At 44.0% G+C, this 25,796-nt stretch overlaps 1 protein-coding gene across 8 annotated transcripts in view; it reads left to right on the forward strand.

Moving 5' to 3' along the window:
• Positions 1-25,796, forward strand: part of PDLIM2 (PDZ and LIM domain 2) — a 103,837-nt gene that overhangs the window by 60,654 nt on the left and 17,387 nt on the right. For all 8 annotated transcript variants that reach the window (XM_033950328.1, XM_033950321.1, XM_033950327.1 and 5 more), the window contains exon 7: positions 17,629-17,768. In XM_033950328.1, the coding sequence (XP_033806219.1) occupies positions 17,629-17,768 (140 nt within the window). The remainder of the gene's footprint in view (positions 1-17,628; positions 17,769-25,796) is intronic.

Below are 25,796 nucleotides of genomic sequence, written 5' to 3' on the forward strand. Positions count from 1 at the left end.
GTCTGCAGAAGCTAATGTTAATAACATAATTGGGTCCCATTGAAAGGCCTGCCACCTTTCTGTCAAATTTTAAGGTACACATTAAGGTTTCCAAGGGTAACACAGAGTAGCAGGGATAATGGACACCCCTGCCTTGTGCCACACTCCAGTACAGAAGATTTCTGTCTATATGCCGTTCACCAACAAGGATGTCTGCGGTTGATGGTACAAGGATATGATTGCTAGAGGTCCCCACATATTCCAGGACCCTAAAATGAAATGTCCAGATAACTCTATCAAATGCTATAGATGCATCTATGCTCACTAAGAGCGCAGAAAATTCATGGTGCTTGCAGTAACCCAAGGCCATCAAAACATTATGCACTGATTGTTTGCTAGATACAAACGCTGTCTATCTGCTAGAATACATGATAACTTCATGTCCACAGTAAGTAATGAGATGGGACAGTAAGAATCTGGCACATCTCCCCGTTTGCCCGGCTTCAATAGCAAAGTTATCAAGGTCTCAGTTGCGTTGTGAGGGGAGGCTCTTCTGGTGATAGTCTCATGAAAGTATATTAGCAATGGACCACAAACGGGTTATAGAACTCGCTAGAAAAGCCATCTATATCAGGAGCCATGCAATTTCTCAAGCATTTTATTGCTACACTAGTTTTTTAGCCTGTTACATTAGCGGGTGCTAGAATAGATGTGTAGACTTAGACATTTCTTTCTATCTTTCTCTTTCCTTCTTTCTTTGTCTCTCTCCCTGCATGCTGTCTATCTGTCTTTCTTTATGTCTCTCCTCCCTGTCCAGCAGTAGCCCTTCTCCCTTACTTTTACCTCCCCCCTGTCTCTCTCAGGCAAACTCTCCTCCCTTTTACCTCCGGCTCCTTCACAACGCCGAAGAGCCGTGGTCATTTTCCCACGCGTCATCTGTGCGCCTGGCAGCAGTGCCTTGACCCCTAGAGGCCTGGACATTTGCCGTTCTTTAAGGCGCAGGCGGGCTGGGGTGTGGGAGAGGGGAAGCCATTGCGGCGTATGCACATGAGAACGAAACCAACATAGGCTCCTACTGTGTATGCAGAAGCACGGAGTCATGGACACACACAGATTGAATTGCGCATGCGCGCTAAGGGTTTTATTATAGCGGATATACTTCTTTTGCCTGTAACAGCCTATTAAGAGAATCAATCACTTGCCTGCACAGACAAGGCATACTATATTGTGTCAAGTACTCTGAAGAACATAAGAATAGCCTTACTGGGTTAGCCCAATGTTCCATCTAGTCCACTATCCCGACTTCACGGAGGCCAACACAAATAGTAGTAGCATTCCATGCCACTTGTCCAGGGCAAGCAGTGACTTCTCCTATGTCTGTCTCAGCAGCAGTTTATGGATTTTTCCTCCAGGAACTTGTCCAAACCTTTTTTTTAAAACCAGCTACATTAACTGCTCTTACCACATCCTCTGGCAACACATATAAGAGCTTGACTATTCTCTGAATGAAAAAAATATTTTCTCCTATTGGTTTTAAAAGTATTACTCTGTAACTTCGAGTGTCTCCCTAGTCTTCAATTTGTTCCCCTGAGAACACCACACAAGTCAGTGTAGTATTCCTTCCTTTTTATATTGACCTACCTGAAAATTGTGTTTTGATTGCTACCCCCCCCCCCCCCCCAATGAATTCATACATGCCTGTTTCTGTTTTAGTGCAACATTCCAGCTGTCCACAACAGCTCACAAATCTTGCAAGTCAGCAGCATTGCAGTCTCTGCTTGCTTATAAAACGTGTGCATCTCTGTGTACGATGGTGTGTTTGCAGATAGTTGTACTGGCTGTGTATATGTTGAACTGTCTCTGTGCCTGTGTGCATGTTTGTTTCTTTCTTTCTGGTCTGTTTGTGGACATAGCTGTGTCTGGTTTCATAGCTGTGTTTCTCTTGGAGAGGTTTTGCTACACCCTGGGAACATTCTTACGGCAGGATTTTCACAAGATTTTCTGAAAGCATTCTTTTATATGATTAATAAATAAACTAGATGGCTTTTTTAACTGAAGGGAATTTTTTTTTGCTCTCTATCATGCTACAACTGCCTGCCAATAAGACCATAGTTTCCATGGTTACAGCCACCATTTGCTTTTACTTAGTATAGACTGTCCATAAAATTAAATATATACAGACCAGCTAGGATTGGAGGGTGAGGAAGAAGGTGATTTTGTGGGAGAAGACTGGTTTAGAGAAATTGGGGAGTGAGAGAAAAAAGATAGGTGGTTTATGGAGAAAGGGGAAGAAAACATTGGGATTTGGGAGTAAGGAAAACAGTATGAAAGATGTGGATGACCTTCAGTGCTCTCCTGAGAGAGAAGGGCAGAGGGCAGGTGGGATGTGCAACTGTGTAAGAGAGAGAGAAGGGCAGAGTGGCTGAGGGCAGGTGGGATGTGTGTGTGACAGAGAGAAGGGCAGGTGGCAGGCTCATATTTAGGCACAGAAGAACAAGCACTTGATGTGTGCTGATGCATCCTTTTAGTCTGGGCATATGCACCAGAGCTGCACATACCACAAAATCTTTGTCATGCATTTCCCTCTCCCTTTTATCTGCAAGTTTTCCACATATGAAATCTGTATATATTTAGCTTTGTTCCTTGCATGGTATTTTGCTTGCAGTAAAAGCCAGACGCTCAGACATCTGCATATGTCTCTACCGCAAGCCTTCTTGCGTTGGTCCCTCAGCTTGTTAGTGTTCCCTCACCGTCTACAGAGTTTTGCTGCTGGTGCCACCTCTAGGACAATTACTCTGTTTTCTTTCAGCATCATGTGGCTCAGGGTGAATTTGAGCCAAGCAATGTCCAAATTCCTTCACAGTCTGCAGTCTTCTGAGAATAACGTAGGTGGTTTGGACATCGCATGGCTCGCTGTGTAGTCCCAAAGCAAAACAGTTTTTCTAGAGCCAGTGCCAGCAGCAAATTTGGGGGAAAGTATATTGAAGAAAAGTAAGAGAGCTACATCTAGGTTTAGTAGGGGCTGCCGTTTCAGCCCTCCCCTCCCCCATCTTTGCAATAATTTAGGTAGTACTGATGAATGTCCACATATAATTTGAAACAACTATGATTGTTGTTGTCTGGATCTTGTCACGTCTGAATAAATGGAATCGGAGATGGGCAGAATCTCCCACATTCAAAGCCTTGTCATCGGTTAAAGTTCTTAATTTTCAGGCCAGATAGTGTACTAGAGGGGTGGGTTGGAGAGCTGATTGCACTTACAGTAAGTTACAGTTGAACTCCTGGTTTGTGGATCTTGGGTAGGCCATAGAATCTAGGAGTCGGGTGATGACCTCAGTTCAGGCTGGATTTTATCTCTGGCTCAGTGGAGGTGGCATTGTTGTAACTTGCTTATTTCTCTATGAACCTTTCCAGAGTGGGTTGTTGGAGGAGTAATGTATGTGTGTCCTCTGCTGGGCGGTCGGATATTTTTTGGTGGTAATCTTTTGAAACAAGTAGGTTGGGTATTCTATATATATTGAAACTAAAGTTGTACATGCAAATCTATGCACATTGCCAATTTGTGTGAGCAACTTAGCTAACAAGCCAATCTGTACCAATAATTGCCAGTTAACAAGCAATCATTTGCACTAATTAGAATTTACATGCACCACTTTCTAAGCTCTAAGCGTATTCTATAAAGCGGTGCATGTAAATTCTACTACACGGATCTCAAATGGAGACATTGCTAGGGGAGGGACATGCCTAAAAGTTAAGACAGACTGTTATCGAATATGCCCGATCTATGCACAATTTTAGGGGCAGACATTTATGCTAGGTTTTAGTTGGCCTAAATGTCTATGCCAAAATTTTAGTCATACCAACAGGCACTACACATATTCTCTTAAAACATGCCTAACTCAGTTGTGGTTTATAGAATAGTGTAAGTGTGTGTGGTGTTTTGTCGCCAGATTTTTTTTTTAGGCAACAAAAATAATCTGTCCCTTATTGGCTGAATATTGCTGCTTAGATGAAACGTTATACAACGAAGTGGTTTCGCTCTCAGAACAGCCCAAATTCCATCCCCTTTTTTGGCTGGAGAACTTTGGGCAAGTTTATAATTTATACATTCAGAATTATCCATTTATTTATTTGGATTGAGCACACACCTTTTTCAGTATTAGCTCAAGTTAAGTTAACATTCAGGTACCGTAGCTGTTTCCCTGTCTCTGGAGGGCTTACACGTTTAAGTTTATACCTGAGGCAACCAAGAGTTAAATGACTTGTCCAAGATTGCAAGAAGAAGCAATAGAATGATGAATAATCAGGTCTGATCCGGTGAAGGCGTTTCTTATGTTCTTATATTCTTACTTTGCTAGTTTTAGCTATTATCTACGGAAGAACAGGATAGGATACATATGTCATATGGAAATATAGGATAAGATGTATATGTTGTAAGATGTTCGAGTATGTCATGAATATGTATGTTTTCTACTGTAAGTGGTGAAGAAATTTTTAAAATAAAAAAATAAGAAAGAGATCTTATAGGTGGAAACTTAAGCCCCTCCTTAAGGGTTATCTAGGATCATCTGTTAGCACCATCATATTCCTGTGAGATCTGTAAGACTCTAGAAGGGGCCTTAAACAACCTGGGCCAATCAGAGCCTTAAGCCCCTCCCTGGTGCATCCCAGGCCGCCATTTTGAAGAGATGGGCCTGCTGGCTGCAGGGAATAGGCATCCCTCTAGCCATCCATTGTTTTTTTTTTTTTTTTATTTTTTTTTTTTTTTATTATTTATTTATAAATTTTCAATATAACAATCAAGTATAAACTTGTACAGAAAAGCAAAATTTCAAGAGGCAAATAAAATTTTTAACATAATATAACACAAGAAATAATTATATCTTTAATCTCACTCAAGTCCTCTATTTTGGATCCAAGATTAAAAATAAACGGAATTAAGGTAATCAATTAAGGAAGAGAAAACAGTTATAGGTAAAACTGTGCTAACAGTCGTCTATTTTATCCATCTTGAGCTTTCTCTAGTCTTGACAGTGATAGGAATGTTGTCAGTTGAGACGGTTCAAAGAAAACAAATTTATGCAACTTATAATAGACTATGCATTTACAAGGATACCGAAGGAAAAAAGTTGCACCCAGGGCTATAACTGCTGGTCTCATTAGAAGAAATTCTTTTCTCCGCTTCTGTGTATCTCTGGCCAAATCAGGAAACATTTGAACTTTCAGTCCCAAAAATTCTTTATGTTTATTTTTAAAGAATAATTTCAGTAACCATGTTTTATCCATTGTAAGAGCTACTGAAAGAAGCAAAGTTGCCGGTATGGCTGCTTCCCTGTCAGAGGATTCCAATAAGGCTGTAACATCCAAAGGCTCTTGATTTACTTCTTTAATGTCTTTAACAGGAAGGTAATACACCTGAGTAAGAGGTGGTATAGAAGATTCAGAAATTCCCAATATTTCCGTCAGATAGCGAGTAATCATTTCTCTAGGAGTTACTGTTATAATCTTAGGAAAATTAATTAATCTAAGATTGTTACTTCTTGTAGAATTTTCAAGTGACTCAAGTTTCCTTCTTAAGTTTGTATTATCTTTGATTAAAGCTTCCTGTATTACTCTTTGAGAGTTAATATTCTGTTGTTGATTTTCTATCTGCAATTTATTTTCATTGGTAATTTTTCGTGTTTCTAGAATATCCTTATCATACAATTTAAACCGTTCTTCCACTTGGTTTAATTGGGACGCTATAGTTTTAGGAATAGTAACTACCAGGTCCCACAGAGCATCCAGAGTTACCTCCTGGGGTTTAATTATCTGAGGCAATTGAAAATGTAAAGTCTTATGCTCACCCACTGGCAAGTCTTCCAATGTCTGTCCGGACTGGTTTAATCCATCTCCCGCTGTTGAAATGACCTCGAATTCCTTGTTCAGGTTTCCTGAAGAAATCTGGGAAACCGAATCTCTGTCCCCCGGACTGATCTCCACAGCCTCCAGAGGAGGAAACACTCCGATTCCCGGAAGTTCCCCCTCCCTCGGGGAGCTAGCCGTTCGTGGATGCGGGGGAGGTGCTCGATTGTCAGGGCTAAAGGTCATTTCAAGCCCCAAGGAGGTCTGCTGCGCGCCGTTTTCCTGCAGCGTCTCCAGCGGGGGTAGCCCTGTTCCTGCCGACGTAGTCTGCATGCGCCGGATGATTTCTTCAATGTTGCCTAACACGGAGGTCTCGGGGCGCCGCGAGGCCCCAGCGGTGCTCCTTCCTCTCCGTTTAGGCATCTCAAAGGTAGGAAATCGTATTTGTATATAGAAAAAAAATCCAATAGCCATCCATTGTTAACGTGGTAAGGGTGAGGGGTCAGGGGGTTGAGAGGGGGTTGTATTGCAGCGGGAGGAAGTGGGCGCATCTCCCATTGCTAGGGGGGTATCATGGGGGGGCGTTGCTTGGCAGTAGGAGGGAGTGAGCATCTCTCTCAATGCTAGAGGGGTGTCGTGGGAGGGGGCATTGCTTGGCAGCAGGAGGGAGTGGGCATCTCTTCCGCTGCCGTGATGGGGGGGAGGGGGTGTTTGCTTGACATCAGCGATGGGAGGGAGTGAAAATCCCTCCTGCCGATCTTCGATTTTGGGGGGGGGGGTTTGATGCATTTATTCTGCGCATGTGCTGATCGCTATCACCAGCGATTGGCACATGCATATTTAGCGAACCTTCGCTCCTCTCCGCCAGCTCCATTTGCATAGAGAATAACTCGCCTTTTTGAAATCGCTACAATAACGGCTGCGACAGTGGCCCATTGGTTTTTATGGCAAAGTTTTGAGAATGTAGCCCTAGATGTCCTCCTTTCATCATCCCTTACATTCGATGTCTTAAACAGAGCAAATGACATTGAGGACTTGAGTGAAATTGAAGTTTGACAACTGAAATTTAATCTTTGCCCACAAGATTTCCATACTGCAGTCCAGATGACTGTGTTGAGTCACCTCAACCATTGTATTTCTATACTTGGCTTGCCTAAATATTATCGCAGGTCAGCCAGATTTCATCAATAAACTCTTGATTCCTCGCTCTTCTCAGCGTTCTCTCTGTTCCTCTAACCAAAATCTGCTCCTTCACTAGTCACTTAAGAGAGGCTACATCCCTAGATAACTTTTAAATCCAGTTTTAAAATATTTCTTTTTAAAGATGCTTTTGAAGCTTGACCTTCCTTTTTAAGGATGTTTTAAGACATTAGTCCGGCCTTTCAGGCCGTTTCTCCTGGTCCCCCTCCTTTTTGTTTGTTCCTTAATTGTGCTTTACTATTCAAATATTGTAGTTCTTCCCCTTTTTCCTCTTGTTTCAATTAGTTTCCGTCTTATCGTCTATGTCAGTGATTCCCAACCCTGTCCTGGAGGAACACCAGGCCAATCGGGTTTTCAGGCTAGCCCTAATGAATATGCATGAGAGAGATTTGCATATGATGGAAGTGATAGGCATGCAAATTTGCTTCATGCATATTCATTAGGGCTAGCCTGAAAACCCGATTGGCCTGGTGTTCCTCCAGGACAGGGTTGGGAACCACTGCTCTATGTCATACGTTTTTATGTCTTGAGTTGGTTCCATCCTCATTTTTGTTTTTTTTTAACTGTAAACTTGCTATTTTAATTTTGTAAAACCGCTTTGAATATGGATAAGGCGGGATATCAAATTTTAATAAACTTGAAACTTGATATGTTCATTTTTTTTTTTTTTTTTTTACATTATTGAATATACCACCCTTTTGGCTTGTGGCCAATCATAGCAGTTTACAATATATGTCCAGTGCATGGCTAATACCTATAAACAATAAAATTGTCAAATAAAATGACATAATCCTACATAAAAATCCTGCAAACAATAGGCATTATGTAATAAATTTTGATAAACCTAATTAAACATCAGAGAAACAGAATGATCTCAAATTTCACAGGGACAACACAAAAACACAAGGACAGGAATATGGCATAGGATAGGAAGGATGTCCATCAACATGGAGTTTGCTTGTAAGTGTAATTCTTGTGGACTTAATAACCAAGTCCAAGGACTTAACACCTAACATGTTTGTTTAAAGGACAAAGAAAGTGTAGTAAGTAGTACATATTGCTTACATACAGAAAAATCTGAGACAAGATCACCCTTTTGCTTAGTACTTATGTAAGTACTGACGGAGATTAGAATCTGGGGCCCCAAGTGTTATGTTTGGTCTTGAAGGTTATTCAGAGAATTGGGCTTGAACACTCATGGGCTCTTAATCGAAACTTAAATACATCTAAAAAACCCACCCAAGTCAGGGCATCTAAGTGCTGATAATTGATGTATCCAAGGACAAATTAGGCCGCTGAATCCCACTGTGCGCCCAGAGCTGAAAGGGGCGTTTTTGGAGGAGTGATTAGGGCAGGATGTGGGCCGACCTAGATTTAGTTGTCCTGCAGGGATATTCAAAGGTTTGGCAAGACTGCGTAGGCAAAATTTATACGTTGTGAGTTAGACGATGTAAAGGTATCGAAAGTGACCAGATAACCACTGCAGAGACAAGTAAAGACCCACACACACTCCCTCCATGTTCACTGACCCCGTTGCACCCCCACAAAGTTCAGAATAAAAACATACATACCTGCCTCTGGAACATCAACACCTGGCGTAGGAAAACCTAGTAGATCTGCACACAGGTGTCTTAAGTAGTCTGGGGGGTCAACTAGTGAACCCTAGAGAGGAGGACCCAGGCCCATAAGCCACTCTAATCACTACATTCATGTGGAAAATGTGATTCCACCAAACCCTACTGTACTTCCATATAGGTGGCACCTACAGCCATAAGGGCTATTGGGGTTGTAGACAGGTGGGTATAGTGGGTTTTGGGGGGCTCACCATAACCTATAAGGGAGTTCTAGTGATATGTGTATGGGGCACCCTTTTTGTGAAGTTCACAGCAGTGCCCTGTAAGGTGCCCCACTGCTCTGTTGCCATGTCTGGGTGACCAGTCCATCACAATGCTGACCCCTCCCACATCCAAAAGGTCTTGTTCTGGGCATTTGGGACTTGGACGAATTTTTGGTCGAAAATGTGGTATAAAGATAGATGTTGTGGCGGTCCGGACAATCAAACGCCTGGACGTACAGATAGATGATTTTCAAAAAGCAGAATAGTTTAGACGTACTTTTCGAGAATGGACATTTTACCGGTGCCAACTGTGGGCGACTAGTGCCCTACGTCCACATTGTGTAGGGTCATGAAATAGTTAACTGTTGTTTAAAATATTGCTCTGGCCTACATAGCTGAAAACAGTGTATAATCTATTGACTGCATCTGCCTAAAATGTATGTCCCTACCTTACCACATCGTAAGCTGAATAGATAAGAGTTTGAGCCATGATGTACCCTGCCCTTCTGTACATTTAACTGCAAGAGTTAGATAAGTGTCCTGCTAGTGACCTGCTAGTGTGAGCTTAGAACCAATGAGTGTTAAGAAAAGTAACACGTGAAAAGCTTTTTCTAGAATTCAGTTGTATAGCCAGAAAAATGAATAAATATCTCTGTAACTTCCTGGTTTCGGCACTTCTGAGCCAGCTTGGAGCTCAGGGGTCCAGCATGCATGCTGTGAATAAAACTTGTATTTTCTTCACGCCTCTGACTTTGTGTGTCCAAGTGACCTTTCATTTGGCGCCCGAACAGGGACTTGAAGGTCTCTTGACCACTGGTTACTCGATTGGTCACTTGTTTCTGGTCCTACGGCTGATATGTCTGCTTAGCCGGCTGCCTTCCTTTTGGGGGGTTGGCAGACCTCAGGACGTTGGACCGCTTCAACTGACTTATCTAGTCTCAGTTTAAAGTACAAGAATCTGTATCTGTATCTGTATCTGTACCTGGTGTGGCCACTATCTGGTAAGTGGGGATTGATCATCCCTATCCTGTCTCTCGTCTCCTGCCTAGTAAGCCACGTGATCTGTCGCTGAAAAGTTGTGGGAAAGGGATTCTAGGAACTGTTATTTTCTGGTTGAGTAACTGAACTGAAATCTGTTGTGTTTTGTGTGTTTGAGAATGTCTGAGACGTCCTTGAGGACGAAGCGAGTGTGGACCTGTTAGTACTGCGTTTCCCTAGTCCAGAGATGGGCGGGGCCAGGAATTCAGGGAAGTGTTTTTGTCCTCCATTGCACAATGGGGGGATGTCTGTCTACCTGTGGGGATCCCTTGATATGTTAGCTAATTTTAAAAAAGGAATTTGTCTTTGATTATACTTAACAAATCAACCCTTATTTTTCTGTGCCAGTTAGAATGGCCGATATTTGGTGTGGGCTGGCCCCCTCTGGCTCCCTGGAAGAGGACATAACTCGTCAGGTTTTTATGCATTCGTTTGCTGTCGGTTCCTCTTCCAGTCAGCCTATTTTGCATTCCAATTGGAAAATCCTTCACCGTCCTTGCTTCAGACCTTGCCAAATTCTTCCCTTCATCTGATTCCCAAGTCCTGCAGTATCCCGGGTTTTTTTATGAGTTCTGTCTGTCCAAATGTATTAGTGAAGTTTAAACTGTCAGTTGTTCACAGCATGAGAAGAGAGTACTTTTCCTTTTGTGCTGATAAGGGCCATGAAGTGTGTAGCACTTCCAATGTGGTTTCTCCTGAAACAGATAAGTGGTTTTGCATTTGAAGTTTTTGGCTATGTTATAAAATGTATATGCATATTCAGAAATGCATATAAACGAAAAATATGATTTCTGGAACTTATATTCCATGCTAAAAAGAAGTTCTTTGTCCAAATTTAGTAGTTATTTGTCTAAATTTAAAAGTTCTGAAAAGAACTACATCTGTAATTTGATCTCTTTGATCTTTAAGCAACTCTCTCTCCTTTGTGAAATTCTGTAGGAAGGGGGAGTAAGTCTCTACTGAGACCCATGTTGATTGTAAAAAAAATAAAAATGAACAGTGTTTAAACTTGTGAGTACAGTAAAACTTTGGTTTGGGAGCATAATTTGTTCCAGAAGTATGCTTGTATTCCAGGGCACTAGTGTACAAAAATATACATACTTGTATTGCAAGCCCTTGCTCGTTTGGAACAGTCACTGCATTCCTGCAGCGTCATATAGAGAGGACCCATTGGCTCAGTTGTGAAAATGTGATGCTTCTATACTGTATGTACGTGTATTGCAAGACGTTGCTGGTATAGCAAGTTAAAATTTAATCATTGCTTGTCTTATAGAACACTTGCAAACCAAGTTATTTGCAATCCAAAGTTTTACTGTATATTCCAATCTTTGTTTTGTATTTCTGTATATAAAAATTGTAAGTTTAGGTATAACAATGTAATTTTTAGGAATGCTTTTGTATTGAAGTAAATATTTTTGCCAGTCAGCTGATAGTGAAGGGACTGCTGCTTTAGAGAGCGCTTGTGTCAGACTACCCTGCTTAGTGGGTGGATCCAGAACTGCATTTTAGCTTAATTTTATAAGTCAGCTCTTTGGGGTAGGAACCTGATATAGAATAGGGATTGAGAACAATTCTTATGTGTTAGTACACATCTTAAGTTCAATTACTTTGTACCTTCTCTAATCTTTTGTAAACCACATAGCTCTTCACGGTATTGCGGTATATAAACTGTTATTATTATTATTTATCTGAGTCTTTCAGATAGTGGGTCTGCCTTTTAAATTTTCCTGTGGCCATATTTACATTGATTTCAAGTATGCCTTCCTCGTGTCACCTACCTTGGCTTTCAAATCTCCAAGGGTACCAGGTCCCTTCCTACACCGAGGTCTAGGCTGTCTGTAGTCTCCCTGTCCCTGATAACTGCAAGGCTCTGAGCACCTTTCTCAGTATTGCAGGATACTGTCCCATCTGGATCCCTGATTTCTCTACTATTGCTCGTCCTCTGTATGATTCCACCAAAGGCGCTGACTCAGCCCCTTTTGTCTGGACCCAGCTTCAGGAGCGGTCTTTTCGCTGCCTCCAAAAACTTCTGACTCAGGCCCCTGCCTTCTGGCCCTTCTGCCCAAGAAGCTGAGCTTTATGCCCTCACTTCTGCCCTGCGCCACTCTGCCTCTCAGTCTTGCAATATATATATACTGACTCCAAATATGCTTTCCTTAACTTGCATTCCCATAGGGCCATCTGGAAACATCGAGGTTTCATTATAGCCTCCGGCCGCCTGATCCATCATGCTCCCCTCATTCTTGACCTTCTTGAGGCCGTACAACTACCCTCACGTGTTTCTGTTATGCACTGCCATGCTTATAGACGCGTGATGGACCTTGTCTCTCGTGGCAATGCCCTTGCCAACCGCACAGCCCGAGCTGCCAGTCTCTGCCCCCTCTTTCGGCCCCTCTGTATACAATCATTCCTTTTCTGGATTCCCTTACACCCCAGTACGCTTCTCAGGAACAGACTTGGGCATGCATTATTTTGGGCCAGTCTGTCCTGAAAGGGGGGTGGATACAAAATGCGCCAATTCAAGTGCCAATCCAGACCCACACACTGATACTTCAAACGCAAGCACAGCGGGTACCCTCATATTCATTCCTCAACACCTGGCCCTCACGATTGTCAAAAGATGCCATGATCTGGCACACTCTGGAGAACCCGCTATGAAAATTGACTCTCAAGAGACATTTCTTTATCAATCACCTTGATCAGCTAGTCCGGAATATTGTCCGACAGTGTGTTGTCGGTTCTAGAATAAAATTCCCAATCAGATGACTGCCACCTCTTGGATACCAACCTATTGGAACATATCCGATGCAGGTTCTGTCTGTAGATTTTACCCACATGCCCATTTCCCGTTCCCTCAGTCACTTCCTAGTCTTCACAGACACCCTGACTAGATGGGTCAAAGCCTTCCTTACTTGCACTGAACGCACCAGGGAAGTAACCAAACACCTCCTGAATAATTCCGTGCTTTGGTCTCCCTGTTTTTATAGGCAGTGACAATGGCCCTGCTTTCATTGCCGATGTTGTCCAACAAATTGCTCAGGCCCTCCAAATTGAATAGAAATTATATGCTGCTTACCATCCTGAGAGCTCTGGTCAGGTCGAAAGAATAAACAGAACTCTTAAGACTCTTCTCACAAAATGAATTGAAGAAACTAATCTGTCCTGGCCTGTCCTGCTGCCTTCTGTTCTTTTTCAGATTAGATGCATCCCATCTAAGCCCCATTTGAGCTCATGTCCAGCCGGCCACCACCCATTGTGAACCCAGATCCTGGTTCCTTTGCTACTCTGGGATCAGATATCCTCCAGAGTCAGGTCCAGTCTTTAGCTAAAGCCCTTCAAGAGCTCCATAAATGGGTCCTGGAAAGGGCCCCACTACCGATAGCTACACAAGTCCATGGGTAATTCCCTGGAAATACAGTATGGCTAAAACTTGGAAGTCAGACCCCCTGAAACCTAGGTGGATAGGTCCTTTTACTGTCCTAATTTCTTCTCTTACAGTTGTCAAAGGTGTCCGGACATGAAACTTGGTTCCACTACAACACGGATCTTCAGCTGAAGCTTTCTAAGACCTCAAAAGTTCTGAATATTTACCACTGTACTTAGCAGGTGTTCTGAATATAATTCTTTATAAGTGTTTGAGTTTAATTGACTGCCTGTGGTTCACACTGCCTTTAGCAAGTGTCTTGAGTATAACTGTTTGAAGTTTTCTAAGTTGTGCCTGAAAGAAAAATGAGTTTCCTATTTTAGTATATATATATGATATTTGTGTTGCCCTCACTTATGTTTCTTTCTTTTGTATTTTGTACTTAACAAGTGCCCCTAGCCCTTTGCCTGATGTTTGTTTGCATGAAGGAGTTAAGTACAGTGTCAAACATTTGAGGGTATTTTCTGTTTCCAACCTACTGGTGATGAAGTTTAAAAGTGGGCGGAAATCTGCATTGATGATGTTGAGGGTCCACTTATCAACTAGACTCTTATTGTAGACCCCACTCGCCCGGTGTCTTTGTATTGTGATACATGTGTGCTATTTGATGTTTCTCAAGGTCATGGTACTACCCCTAATTCAGTTTTGTGTGGCTCCCTAGATTGACAGCGTTATTATACCAAATGTGCTAAGTATATAGGTCTGTATAACCTGATGCCTTTAAGAACTGCCCCTATGAGGAAACCTTCACTAATGGTGGAGCCTGTCCTTTATGAGAAAGAATACCCCGTCTGCCTCCCTTACTATAGGTCCTAGCTCCGGCCCCTTGTGTACTACAGGCTACTGTAATCCCATGGTTTTCACTATCACTGACCCATATAACTGGAATGCCAATGTCCAAGTCCAGAAGGCCAGAGATCGCATGGCATTGTATATTGATGGTAAAAGGTGAGACTCAGGTACTGATGTATATGTCCGAATTGTATCCCACTCATGTGCTCCTGTCTATCACTCTGTGGTGTTTCCCCAGTTTTATGAAAATAGATGCTGATATCCTGTAATCACTAGAAATCTGTTTATATAGTTTGCTGAAACTATAGGTCAGACTCTTAATGTTAGCAATTATTTTGTATGAGGAGGGACTGGTATGGGAGAACAGTGGCTATGGGAGGCAATGCAGCTGGACATGTTAAACCTGACTTCACAGACCCTCACTTTTACGTCAGGTCCACGACCTTCACGATGGGCCTTGTGAACCTCCATTGTTGCTTCCCACTGTCTTCAGCGCCCTTCAGACACTGCTTAATGGAACTTCCTATGAATGATGGTCAGCTACTGATAGTTGATACTGGCTCTGTGATCTGTTTGCCTACTCTTGATTGCCTGCTAACTAGACTGGTACATGTGTGCTTTGCATGATCCGTCCCAGCTTCTTCCTGTTACCGCTGGCCGATGGTGAACACCTGGGAGCCCCTGTATTCAACACCAGAGGTCGCCAAAAGCGGTCTACTTCCACCAATTCCCTTAAAATAGGTGAATGGGGTGATGACTGGCCTGCAGAACGGATTATTGCTGCTTATGGACCTGCCACATGGACCGAGGATGACACCTGAGGCTATCGGACCCCAATCTATATGCTGAACTGCATTATTTGTCTATAAGCTGTACTTCAACTGATAACCAATGAGACCTCCCGAGCTTTGAGTACTATTGGCAGAGCGAATGCTAAAATGTGCACTGCTATTTATCAGAATCGTCTAGCTTTGGACTATTTACTAGCTGCTGTGCCTGTGATAAATTCAACCTCTCCAACTGCTGCCTTGAACTTGAGTAAAGTGATTGAGAACGATGTGGATCGTATCACCAAACTGGCTCATGTTCCTGACCAGACCTAGCGTGACCTTACTGCAGACTGGATCTCTGGTACCTTCAGCTCCTGGTTGCCCTCTGGTTCAGCATTGAAGATCATCTTGCTGGTTGCTGCCCTGTCTTCTCTGCTCCTTTGCTGCCTGCCCTGTGTGGTCCCCATAGCCATAAAGCTGCTCCACTGAACTATGGACTCTGTTGTCAAACGTTCCACTGCTGCATTGGCCCTCTCCCAGTATCGTCCCTTACCCACTGGGAACCCCGACTTTCCTGACCCCTAACTTTATTTTGTCAGGCTTGGCTCCTTAGGTACGCCAGCCTGAAAGGGGGGAATGTAGGGTCATGAAATAGTTAACTGTTGTTTAAAATATTGCTCTGGCCTACATAGCTGAAAACAGTGTATAATCTATTGACTGCATCTGCCTAAAATGTATGTCCCTACCTTACCACATCGTAAGCTGAATAGATAAGAGTTTGAGCCATGATGTACCCTGCCCTTCTGTACATTTAACTGCAAGAGTTAGATAAGTGTCCTGCTAGTGACCTGCTAGTGTGAGCTTAGAACCAATGAGTGTTAAGAAAAGTAACACGTGAAAAGCTTTTTCTAGAATTCAGTTGTATAGCCAGAAAAATGAATAAATATCTCTGTAACTTCCTGGTTTCGGCACTTCTGAGCCAGCTTGGAGCTCAGGGGTCCAGCATGCATGCTGTGAATAAAACTTGTATTTTCTTCACGCCTCTGACTTTGTGTGTCCAAGTGACCTTTCAATTGGACTTGGGTGTTTCTTTTGATTATGGCCCTCATTGTCTCTGTGGAAGATAAACTCTGTAACGTGATGAGTTTGGAATTGCTTCTAGTTAAGAATTTTTGGTTGGTTAAGACGCGGGTACAGTGTTTTTCTAGGGTTGTCCCAGGACTCTGGGATAAACTTCCAGGTGAACTAAAAAGTTCTGAGGATTATCCAAGTTTTAGGGAACAGCTTGAGAGTGCCATTTTAAAGACTATTATAAAGGATGAGTGATTTTACTGTCGCTGGGTTGGGTAGCAGTATTCAAAAATAAGCAAGTCCATAGGAGCCAGCTCTTGAGGGTCCCAGTGAGTACTGTGCAATGCTTCCTCTAAGGCAGGGGTGTCAAAGTCCCTCCTTGAGGGCCACAATCCAGTTGGGTTTTCAGGATTTCCCTAATGAATATGCATGAGATCTATTTGCAAGCACTGCTTTCATTGTATGCTAATAGATCTCATGCATATTCATTGGGGAAATCCTGAAAACCCGACTGGATTGCGGCCCTCAAGGAGGGACTTTGACACCCATGCTCTAAGGCAGGGATGTCCAACCTGCGGCCCCGTGAAGTATTTTATGCGGCCCCAGTCAAGGACGATGCAGTGTTTTCCTCTGCTGCCCCCGGGTGTTTACTGTCTTGCCGGCTCCCTCCTCTTGTCTTGCTGCAGCGTTTGCGTGTTTGTGCGGCCCCAGAAACATTTTTTTCGGCCAATGCGGCCCAGGGAAGCCAAAAGGTTGGCCACCCCTGCTCTAAGGAGTCGTGGGTGCATGCAAATATTGTGTGAGCATCAAATGTTAAAAACCAACAGTTTTTGATCCCATCATTAGTAATGCATTTCTGTATATAGCACAAAAAAATACGCTTAATTTATTGTAATTTAATTTTGTTTGAAGGCCAGTATTTTTGTCAGCGACTATGTAACAACCATATCTGAGCTATTGCTTACGTGCTCCGCTAAGAGGGAACATAGGTGCTGAGCACCCCTAATATTAAGCAAACTGTTTCACCGTGCCCAGGGAGGGAGATCTTGTTCTGTGACTGGCACCATCAGTCATTTTGAAATGCTGACACCTATGAATAGCTCGGGTGGTGGGCAGCTTTTATGGTGAATTATTTTTTAGCTGTGTAGTACATTTTTAGTTGTACCATTTTCTCCATGATGCTAAATTATTTTTTTGGTACCAATGGTCACAAGCTGGTCTGATCAATAGGACGTAAATAATTTAAAAAAACCTAACAAATTTCTGACCAGTGCTTCTGTTTGTTCTGCAGCTCAGATGGAGCTGGTAACAGGATGTCCTTAAACATATTCAGCCACCTCCCATGTGTGACGCTGCCCCTGTGCACATTAGCAGCTCACGGGTGCTTGCAATCCAGTTCTGCTTTGCCCTGTCATGCGTTTCTGCTTTCAGATCTCTGAGAACTTGCGATAGGACCTGCCCTACAGACAAGGTGTCCCAGCCTCCACTGAGACAGATAGCTACTGTATGTGTCTTTGGACTCCTGGGTCCACGCCAAGGTTAAAACTCATGTGTAGCCTGCTTGCAAAGCACTCTGAACTCCCCCAATAAATCCCTTAAGTGCACTCCCACCCTTGTAACTTTTCACTTATGTGCTCTGTCTGCTGACCAATTTCTTTTCTGTTTGGTTGCAGGAGGGAGGGAGTTATTCACGGAGGGAGGGATCTCCTGTTTTTGTTCTGCCTCCCTCTCCGACACACCCAGGAGTTGCCTCTCCCCGGAGCCTACAGAACTTTTCCCGGCTCTCACCAATGGCCTCCAACCGTCAAAAGAGGTATGAGAGGGCAGCAAGAGGGGCCCTGCAGCCTTTGGGAAGAGACGTTTATCAGCTGTGTGTCTGCTGGAGTAGTATTTAACTGAGAAAAGCTCTTTGAGAAGATATATTAGCTGAACACGGTGTGTTACTGTGTCTGTGTGTGTGCGTGTTTAACTGAGTACAGGTGTGTATGTTCTGGATGGGGGGGGGGAGCTGCTATTTGAGTACCAATGTATGTGGGAGTTGATTTTAGCTGAGTACAGGGTGTATGTGTTTTCTTGGGTGTGGGGGGGGGGGAATCGTTATATTACATGTGTACAGGGAAGGGGTGTGTGTTATGAGGTTATTAGCCGAGTACAGGTGAAGAATGGTTGTGTGAAGATTATCAACTGAGTTCTGGGGGAGAGTGTGGCGCAGTGGTTCACCCTGAGGTTGTGACCCTGGACAAGTCACTTAATCCCCCCCATTGCTCCAGGTACATTAGATAGATTGTGAGCCCACTGAGACAGACGGAAAAATGTTTTGAGTACCTGAATAAATTCATGTAAACTGTTCTGAGCTCCCTTGGGAGAATGGTATAGAAAATTAAATAAATTCAAGAGTATATGAGTGACAATAAGGGACAGATTCAGTAAATAGCAATCAGAAATTTCTGCCCAAAAAATTTGGCGTCAAGTGCAATTCTATAAAAACCACTCCGAGCAGCATGCCCTTTTATAAAATAGCACATAGCTCCAATTCCTGTCCCCAAATTTGGGCGCTAGCATTTGTATGCCAGCTAAAACTTGGCGTAAATGCCACTGCCCAGCTCGTGGCATTTGGGCAGAAAAATGGCGCTATTCTGTAACACTGCATGCAAATTTTCAGAACACCCCTGATCCGTCCACTCTTCTCCCGTGGTCATACCCCCTTTGGGGTTACGTGCTATGGAATTTAGGTGCCCAGGGCTATAGAATAGCATATGTGCAGATCCAAATTGATACCATTTAATGGAAAGGGATTGGGACTTTGTAGTTTTTACAACCACAATCAAAGCAGTTTACATACAGGTACTTCAAGCATTTTATCTATCTGTCCCTGTGGGCTCACAATCTGTCTAATGTACCTGGGGCAGTGGAGGATTAAGTAGCATGGGGTTTAAACCCACAGCCTCAGGATACTGAGGCTGTAGCTCTAACCACCGTGCCACACTCTCCTCCAATACAATATCAGAAGTGAGCCAACTACAGAATAGTGAAGCCATTGTGACATCATTGATGAGGTTGGCTTTTATTGGTGGAATGAGGCATTATGACATCAAGGAAAGGGATTGGGACTTCTATACCACCTATTTGTAGTTTTGCAACTGTATTCAAAGCATTTTACATACAGGTACTTCAAGCATTTTCCTTATCTGTCCCGGTGGGCTCACAATCTGTCTAATGCACCTGGGGCAGGGGAGGATTAAGTAACTTGCCCAGGGTCAGAAGAGTCAATAATTGATTATTAGTATCCATTTATTGACTGTAATTGGCTTGTTAAATTATGTTGCACATTCATCTTGGGATTGCACCCAATTTTGGGTGTCCTTTAAAGAATCCAGAGGTGGGGGGGAGGAGGGTCATACTAGTTGAGTACAGGTGTGATTATATTATACAGCAGTGTCTCTCAAACATTTTGATGCCACAGCACATTAAACTTGGTGCCATGGCTGGAGGGCATCTGGAAGTGTGTGGACGTCGATTCGATGACATCACACATATGCGTGGAGGTCCTCCAGCTGCAGCCCTGAGCCTATTTCTATTCCGGTAGGGGTTACTGACAGAGAAGAGGTACGGGAAGAGGAAAAGAGACTCTGGCAAGGAGGAGAGATGCCAGGGCCAGCTGACAGCCTACAGGACGTGCCTCTCGCTGTGAGAGGCACGTCCTGTAAGCAGTTAGCCAGCACCTCTCCTCCTTGCTGGCATCTCGCGGCACACCTGGAATCTGAATGTGCCACGGCACACAGTTTGCGATACACTGTTCTACATTGCGGTGTAGGTAGAAATGTGTTAGCTGAGGTTGTATTAGTTATTAGAGGAAGTGTATTTTGATTTTGGTTCACACCCAGTGGCATAGCGAGGGTGAGAGGCGCCCAGGGCAGTGGTGCTCTTCCCCCGCCCTCTTCTCTGCCCCTTCCCCACGCTCCTTACTACCCCCTCCTGTTGCGTGTGCACTTCTTCCCTTTCCCCAAATCTCTATAACGTTACTGGCACAAGCAGCGATCCCCAACCTGCTGTCTCTCCAGCATCTGCTCTCCCTCTGATGTCACTTCCTAGGTGCGGGTCCAGAAAGTGAAATTAGAGGAAGAGCTGACGCTGGCACGACAGCAGGTTGGGGGTTGCTGCTCATGCCAGGAACGTTAAAGAAGTATGGGCCCTGGGGGGAAGGGAAACGGTGTGCACACGTGGCAGTGGAAGGGCAAAGAGGAGGAAGAGTGCCTGCACCCTCACCAGGACGGTGCCTCCCCCCCTTACTATTCCACTACTCACACCTTTTTTTCACTCAGTAGTAGCTCAAAGTGAGAGTTGCGTATAGGTACATCAGACGTTTTCCTGCCCCTAGAGGCCTTACAATCCAACTTTGTTCCTGAGGCAATGGAGAGTTAAGCGACTTGCCCAAGATCAAAAGGAGCAGCAGCAGGATTGAATCAGTCAGTCCACGGCTCTAAACGCTAGGCTACTCCTCCACTCTTCCACTCCTTTATTCTTTCATTTAGATTAATTTCCCTTTTCTAACCTTTCCCTGTTAATTTTTACTTTTCTCTCCCCTGAGTACACATCAGGGTGCATGTATATATGTTGGTCATCTAGCTTCTCCCTATGCCTGGAATAAATTACCCGAGTTTGTCCGTCAATACCCTTCCCTTGTTTAAAAGCAGACTGAAAACCCACCTTTTTGATATGGCCTTCAATCCTTAACCCTACTCCTCTGCCCTCCAACCCAGTCCACTGATTGACCGTTCCCCTTGACTGTATCCATGACATCCTGTTTGTCTGTCTTGCCTGTTTAGATTGTAAGCTTTTCCGTACAGAGACTGTTTTCTTCTTCCTTGTGACTCTGTACAGCGCTGCATACGTCTGGTAGCACTATAGAAATGATTCATAGTAGTATTAAGAGAGTGAAGAGTTTCAGTCTTTGGGAAGCAGAGCTGAGATTGTGATGTCATAATGCCTCATTCCACCAATAAGAGCCAACCTCATCAGTGATGTCACAATGGCTTGAGGGTCCTGTACGTCCCTCTGCCCTCCAACCCAGCCAGCAGATTAACCGTTTCCCTTAACTGTATCCATGAAATCCTGTTTGTCTGTTTTGGCTGTTTAGATTGTAAGCTCTTTCGAGCAGGGACTGTTTTCTTCTTCTTTGTGACTCTGTGCAGTGCTGCGTGCGTCTGGTAGTGCTATAGAAATAATTAATAGTAGTAGTAGTAGAATCTCAGCTATCCGCCACCCACAGGGATTGGTGAATACCGAATAACTGTTTTTCTGGTTAACTGAGAATGTGTTAGAAACATAAAAACATGACGACAGATAAAAGGACAAATGGCCCATCTAGCCTGGTCCATCTAGCCTGGCCCACCTCCTGCCCTGAAGCACCAGTGTGGCAGCGTTCCTGAGATACAAAGCCTTCCTCAAGCCTCATAATGACAGAAGCAGGCGGCATCCTGAACTGCAAACCCCCTCGCTCCCTCCCTTACCCAAATACAGCCAGTCAGCAAGAGGCAGCCTCAAAACAGGCTGCTTGTGGCCAGCCCCAGCAGGCTCTGATACGTTGGAAATGACACGTCAGAGGAAAGGCCCTGCTGGGGCTGGCCGTGAGCAGCCTGTTTTGAGGCTGCCTTCTGCTGACCGGTTGTGCTCGGGTAAGGAATGGAGAAAGGAAGCGAAGGGGTTTACAGTTTGGTACCGCCGTTTGCTTCGGCCACTATGGGGCTTGAGGAAGGAAGGAGGGCTTTGTGGCTCAGGACCGCAGGTGTTTCAGGGTGGGAGGGAGGGTGGTTCCTCACAGCAGCTTCAGGGCTTGGGTGCTTGAGAGAGGGAGGGGGATTTATGGCTTAGGACGCTGCCATGCTGGCACTTCGGGTCAGGAGGGAGGTGGAGTTTGTGGCTTAGGACTGCTGACGCTGGTGCTTCAGGGGTCTTTTTTTTTTTTTTTTTTTTTTGTCGATTGGTTGAGAGTGCCAGTAAACCAAGACCTCGTTAACTGAGATTGTACTGTACAGTGTTTGTGTGCAAGGGAAAATGTATTACTTGAGTACAAGTGTATGTATGTTAAGGTCTGTATTAGCTGAGTACAAAGATGTGAGGGAGTATTTAGTGAGTACAGGTATGTGTATTGGGAAAAGTTATACTAGCAGAGTACAGGTGTGGGAGGGTGGTGTACTAACTGAGTATCTCTGTTTGTGGTTGGGGGGTAGTATTAGAGTACAGGAATTTGGGAGGAATATACTAGCTGAATATGGATGTATATGTGGGGTATAGTAACTGAATACAGATGTATATGTGTGTGTGATGTTTTAGCAGAGTGCAGGTACAGATGTGTTTGGAGAGTATTAGCAGAGTGCAGGTACAGATGTGTTTGGAGAGTATTAGCTGAGTACAGATGTGTGTATGGGATATATTAGCAGAGTACAGGTGTGTTGGGGGGGGAACAATACACTATCTGAATACAGATGTGTGTACTGGAAGGGGCAGTTTAGTAGCCGAGTACAGATGTGTTTAGGGATATTTAAATTGAGTGCAGATATGTGTATTGAGGGGGAGGCGGTATAGTAGCTGAGTATGGATGTGTTTAGGGGTATTTAAGAAGTGTACAAGTTACACCCCCTCGTGATTTCCGTGCACAGCTTTGTGCCATCCCTGTATGCATTCACCTAATAGGCGTGTCTTTTTCCTGGATTATTATAAAACTCAGAATGTTGCACTTTGGAGCTTGTTATGTAATCTACCTTATTTACAGAGGAGCCTGGGCAATCCAGTGCTGCTATTTGTACTTTTCTATTTCTTAGCTTGTTGAGGGAACTTCATACTAAAATTACTATTTTATTTGCAAGTGGGTCCTAGGGAGCTGAAGTCCTGACCAGACATCTAAGCCAGGTCCCCCTTCACACTCCTGATCGTAATCGCTTCTTTCATTGAGATGGCTTAGGGAAATCCACTGCTTATTCCTAGGATAAGCAGCATAAAATCTGTTTTGCTACTTGGGATCTAGCTAGGTACTTGGGACCTGGGTTGGCCACTGTTGGAAACAGGATGTTGGGCTAGATGGACTTTCGGTCTGTCCCAGTACGACAATTCTTATGTTCTCATGTGAACCAAGTGTAGGACAATCAAGCCATTGTGACATCACTGCTGAGTTTAGCTCTTAAGCATTGGTGGAATGAGGCATTATGACATCACAAACTTTGCTCTGGAATGTTGCAACTCTTTGGGTTTCTGCCTGGTACTTGGGACCTGGGTTGGCCACTGTTGGAAACAGGATGTTGGGCTAGATGGACTTTCGGTCTGTCCCAGTACGACAATTCTTATGTTCTCATGTGAACCAAGTGTAGGACAATCAAGCCATTGTGACATCACTGCTGAGTTTAGCTCTTAAGCATTGGTGGAATGAGGCATTATGACATCACAAACTTTGCTCTGGAATGTTGCAACTCTTTGGGTTTCTGCCTGGTACTTGGGACCTGGGTTGGCCACTGTTGGAAACAGGATGTTGGGCTAGATGGACTTTCGGTCTGTCCCAGTACGACAATTCTTATGTTCTCATGTGAACCAAGTGTAGGACAATCAAGCCATTGTGACATCACTGCTGAGTTTAGCTCTTAAGCATTGGTGGAATGAGGCATTATGACATCACAAACTTTGCTCTGGAATGTTGCAACTCTTTGGGTTTCTGCCTGGTACTTGGAACCTGGGATGGCCACTGTTGGAAACAGGATACTGGGCATGATGGATCTTCAGTCTGTCCCAGTATGGCAATTCTTATGTTCTTGGATCTCTCAGCTAACTGATATCTATGCTCAGCTCTCTGTCCCATACAGTGGCGTAGAGAGGTTGGGAGGTTTCCCCCTTCCATGCTCCCCTCACTCCTCCCTCCCCCCCAATAGCTATTAAATCTGCTTTTTTTCAGAGAGGTCAAGGCAAATTAACAAATAGAAATAAAACAAAAGATGGAAAATAATATCATTTTATTGGACTTATACATTTTTCAGTTAGCTTTCAGAGGTCAAAACCTCCTTCCTCAGGTCAGTAAAGTATACTGCAGCTATGGTATCCTGTCCTGAAGAAGGGGGTTTTAGTCTCCGAAAGTTTTCTATTTATAAATGTTTATCAGCACAGCTAATTTATCCTAAAGAAAAAAATTTATTTATTTATTTTTTTACCTTTGTCATCTCTGGTTTCTGCTTTCCTCGTCTTCTCTTTACTCTTTCTTCAATGCAACAGGCACATCTCCAAGTTATGGCTCTTAGTCTCTTCTAGCCCAGCATCTGCTTTCTCTTTTTCACGTCCCCCTCCTTGTAGACTTTCATTTCCCTGCCCCTTCTCTCTTCCCTCCTGCGCTCTTCCCCATGGTCCAGCATTCTTCCTCTTTTCCTTCACTTCCATAGTCTGGCATCATTCCCTTCTGCTTCTGGATTCAACATCTTCCTTTTTCTCCCCTCTCCATCTCCTCTGTATCAATCCCTTCCTCTCATTCACTCCCAAGTCCAACATCTATCTCTTTTTTGTGTCCTGGGTCCAACATCTTTCTTTCCACTACCCCATGCATCATCTCTCCCTTCCTCCCCTTCACCGTCTTATCCAATATATCTCCCTCTTTTCTCCCCTTCACCATCTTATGCACTATTTCTCCCTCTTTTCCCCATGCACCACCTCTCCCTTTTACCATCTTATCCAATATCTCTCCCTTCCCTCCCCCATATTCAACATTTTCTCCCTATCCAGGCAGCATTTCTCCCTCCCTCCACCATATTACTGTCACTCCCTTTCTTCTCAGTGCCCTTCACCCCATGTCGAACATCTCTACAACTCTCTTGCTCTTCAGTGGGTTGGCAGCAGCTGACAGCAATTCTCACACACTGCCTGCTGCTAACTCGGAAGCCTCTCCTCTGCTGAGTCCTACCCCCCTCTGGCAATTTCGAGTTTCTCCGCAGCAGAGGGGAGGCTTCCAGATTAGCAGCGTGTGACAATTCCTGCCGGCTGTCGCTGATCCATTGAAGAGAGCACCATGCGGACACAATTTTTGGTGGGGCCATGCTCCCATGACCTCCCCCACCCCATTCCAATGCCTAAGTTGATAAAGACCAATTAGCCATTCTAGTCTAACCAGTTTCCATGCCAATAATTCAAAGAGATATCCTGCTTGTCCGCTTCTGCCATACCTCTCCTTATTCAAGTCAGTTTTTGTTGTCTCTTTCAGTGATTCTGGATGGTAGAGAACCAATGAATATATAAAAATGCATACTGAATACAAGCCTAGTATCCACCCTGTCCAGCCCTTATCTTACTTCAAAGCTTTGCGGAAATAATATAAACAGCTAACAAAACTTTAAGGCTGGTGCCAGAACATCTTGACAGGAATCAGGCCTCGCCACCCTGCTAGCACTAATCTAGTTAATATCTGGAGAGTTTGTAGCCATGCGATGCCAGCACTGCAGTATTGTTGGATTTTTGCCTCCTTCCCCCCCTCCTTTTTTTTTTTTCTTCTTTTTAATTCTTGACACTGCTCTTGAGGAAGTGAAGGGTTTTAGAACGTGACATCAGAGAAGGACCATTTGGCTTTTCTAGTCTGACAAATTCCATGTCCCCCATGGAGGGGGGAGGAGGGCCATACATTTCTATGAAGAGATCTTTTCTTTATCCTTGAGAGCGTCATAATGCCCCCGGCATTTGTTCTTGACTGTGTTTTATGAAGTATCTGACAGAGCTATAGCAAGCTTTGTGTGGGCAGTGTGGCTGCATGGAGTTCAAGGAAGGCAGGGGCTCCGAAACTGTGTCCTATCCATTGCCTTCCCAGCTTGGCTATGATGCA

Source organism: Geotrypetes seraphini, chromosome 6, assembly GCF_902459505.1.
Source record: "Geotrypetes seraphini chromosome 6, aGeoSer1.1, whole genome shotgun sequence".
Lineage (NCBI taxonomy): Eukaryota > Metazoa > Chordata > Amphibia > Gymnophiona > Dermophiidae > Geotrypetes > Geotrypetes seraphini.